The sequence below is a fragment of the Phaethon lepturus genome, unplaced genomic scaffold (assembly GCF_000687285.1).
Source record: "Phaethon lepturus isolate BGI_N335 unplaced genomic scaffold, ASM68728v1 scaffold25818, whole genome shotgun sequence".
NCBI classification, from domain to species: domain Eukaryota; kingdom Metazoa; phylum Chordata; class Aves; order Phaethontiformes; family Phaethontidae; genus Phaethon; species Phaethon lepturus.
The window spans coordinates 3,948-5,626 of NW_010560144.1; the positions used below are offsets into that span (position 1 = coordinate 3,948).

Consider the following 1,679-nt stretch of genomic DNA (forward strand, 5'->3'; position numbering starts at 1 on the left):
CTGGGGAGGGAGTTAAATTCATTGTCCTGAGGCAGGGGACCTATCGGCCTCATGTCTGTGGGGGCAAACAGTCACCCATCTCGGGCTCGGCTCCATGATTACTGCGGAAACTCAGGCTGGTGGCAGGTTGTGGCACAGTACCTTCCTCAGTGGCACTTCACTTAAGGGAATGGGTGGAAAGGGGAGAAAAAGCCTTGCTTTTCTAAAGATACTGTGAGACCAGTCATTTATTAAAGGGTTGGGTTGGAAGGATAAGGTGGGACTGTCAGAGAGGCCCAGACAAACCACTTGACATGGAGGCCTCTGCCAAAATGTCAGTGTTCCTGGGGAGTCGGGGGGGTGGGGGGGTGGGTGGATGGATAAAGTGCCATGGCCATCCCCTGCTCCCGCATGCTTGCTTCAACGGCTAATTTTTGTTTGTTGCAGGCAACTGAACAACAACGAGCTGACTGCCATTCCCTCCCTGGGACCCGCTGCTTCCAGTGTCCGCTCCCTCCACCTGTAAGTCCTTGCTGCCTCTTTCGGCTTTTGACTTTGGGCTGTTTTTGGGGTAGGTTTAGCTGCTACTGACTGAGAGTTTCGTGTGTCACACCCACTTCTGCTGACTTTTCAGATTTCATTATTGGGCTTGTTTGGCACCTTAGTTAAGAAAAATCTTCTAGTGTCCTGTGATTTGCACAACGTTGGGCTCGATTAATTTGTGCTTATGGTAACTTATGTCAGTAAACTCCACAGGTTAGTTACATATTGAGTACATTTTTTTTCTCACCTGCCTTTGTGTTTCAACCATTATGTCATACTTGTGCTATGAGACAAGTATATAATTTTACCTCTTCTTTATTGTTCTTTTTTTTTCCCTGGCCCTGTTCTGATCATTTCTTCTTTTCTGTTAAAGCCAGAGATTCTTCACATCTTAATCTTTCAGGGAACTCATTCCAGACCTGTTTTTATGGTCTCTTTCAAGTTTATTTTTTCCTTTTTCGTCTTTTGAGAGAGCAGTTGGTGATTGTAAGGCTAGATCTGCAGAAGCTTTGAAGTTCCTAACTTCGGTAGTTTAGGTGCCTGCAGAGGCATTAGATACCTGAGAGCCTTTGTGTATCTGCCACCAAAGCTCTCGGGTTGAGGACGATGCTGAAGGGAATAAAGACATTGTAACATCAAACTTCTTAATACCTTGTGGTGTGGATTTCTAAAATCATTTTTGCATGTGTCTGCTTGTAATGCACACTGAGAAGGAATTTTGCTGAGGTATGTATGATACCTCCCAAGTTCCTGGGAAGGGGAAGTGGTTATAGCTAATACGGACTCCAGCAAAGTGCTTGAGCAGTTCAAGCGATGGGTTCTGACGTGCATGGCCTTGCAGCATACACCCGCAGGCAGGTGCCATATTTGCCATGGGTTTGATTATCTTTGGAGTGGAAAATACCCATATCCATACAATGAGGTGATTGGCCTCTCATGCTCAAAAAGCTCTGACTTACTCTGAGACAACCTTGATCTGTTGACTAGAAGTACATTCCTATTACTTAAATCAAGGACAGAATTGAGTGAAATGAACTGGCACTGTTCCTGCTCTTCCATTAGGCAGTGTTAAAATATGCAAAGCAGAAAACTCCCTCACTGTTTTAATTCAGTTTAAGAATCTTAGCTTCAAATTGGTGTCCACATCTCATTCCTGC

At 44.9% G+C, this 1,679-nt stretch overlaps 1 protein-coding gene across 1 annotated transcript in view; it reads left to right on the forward strand.

Annotated features, from left to right (window-relative positions):
* Positions 1-51: 51 nt before the first annotated feature.
* Positions 52-1,679, forward strand: part of LRIG1 (leucine-rich repeats and immunoglobulin-like domains 1) — a 48,745-nt gene continuing 47,117 nt past the window's right edge. The window contains exons 1-2 of the mRNA XM_010293593.1: positions 52-137; positions 427-501. Coding sequence (XP_010291895.1) covers positions 52-137; positions 427-501 — 161 coding nt within the window. The remainder of the gene's footprint in view (positions 138-426; positions 502-1,679) is intronic.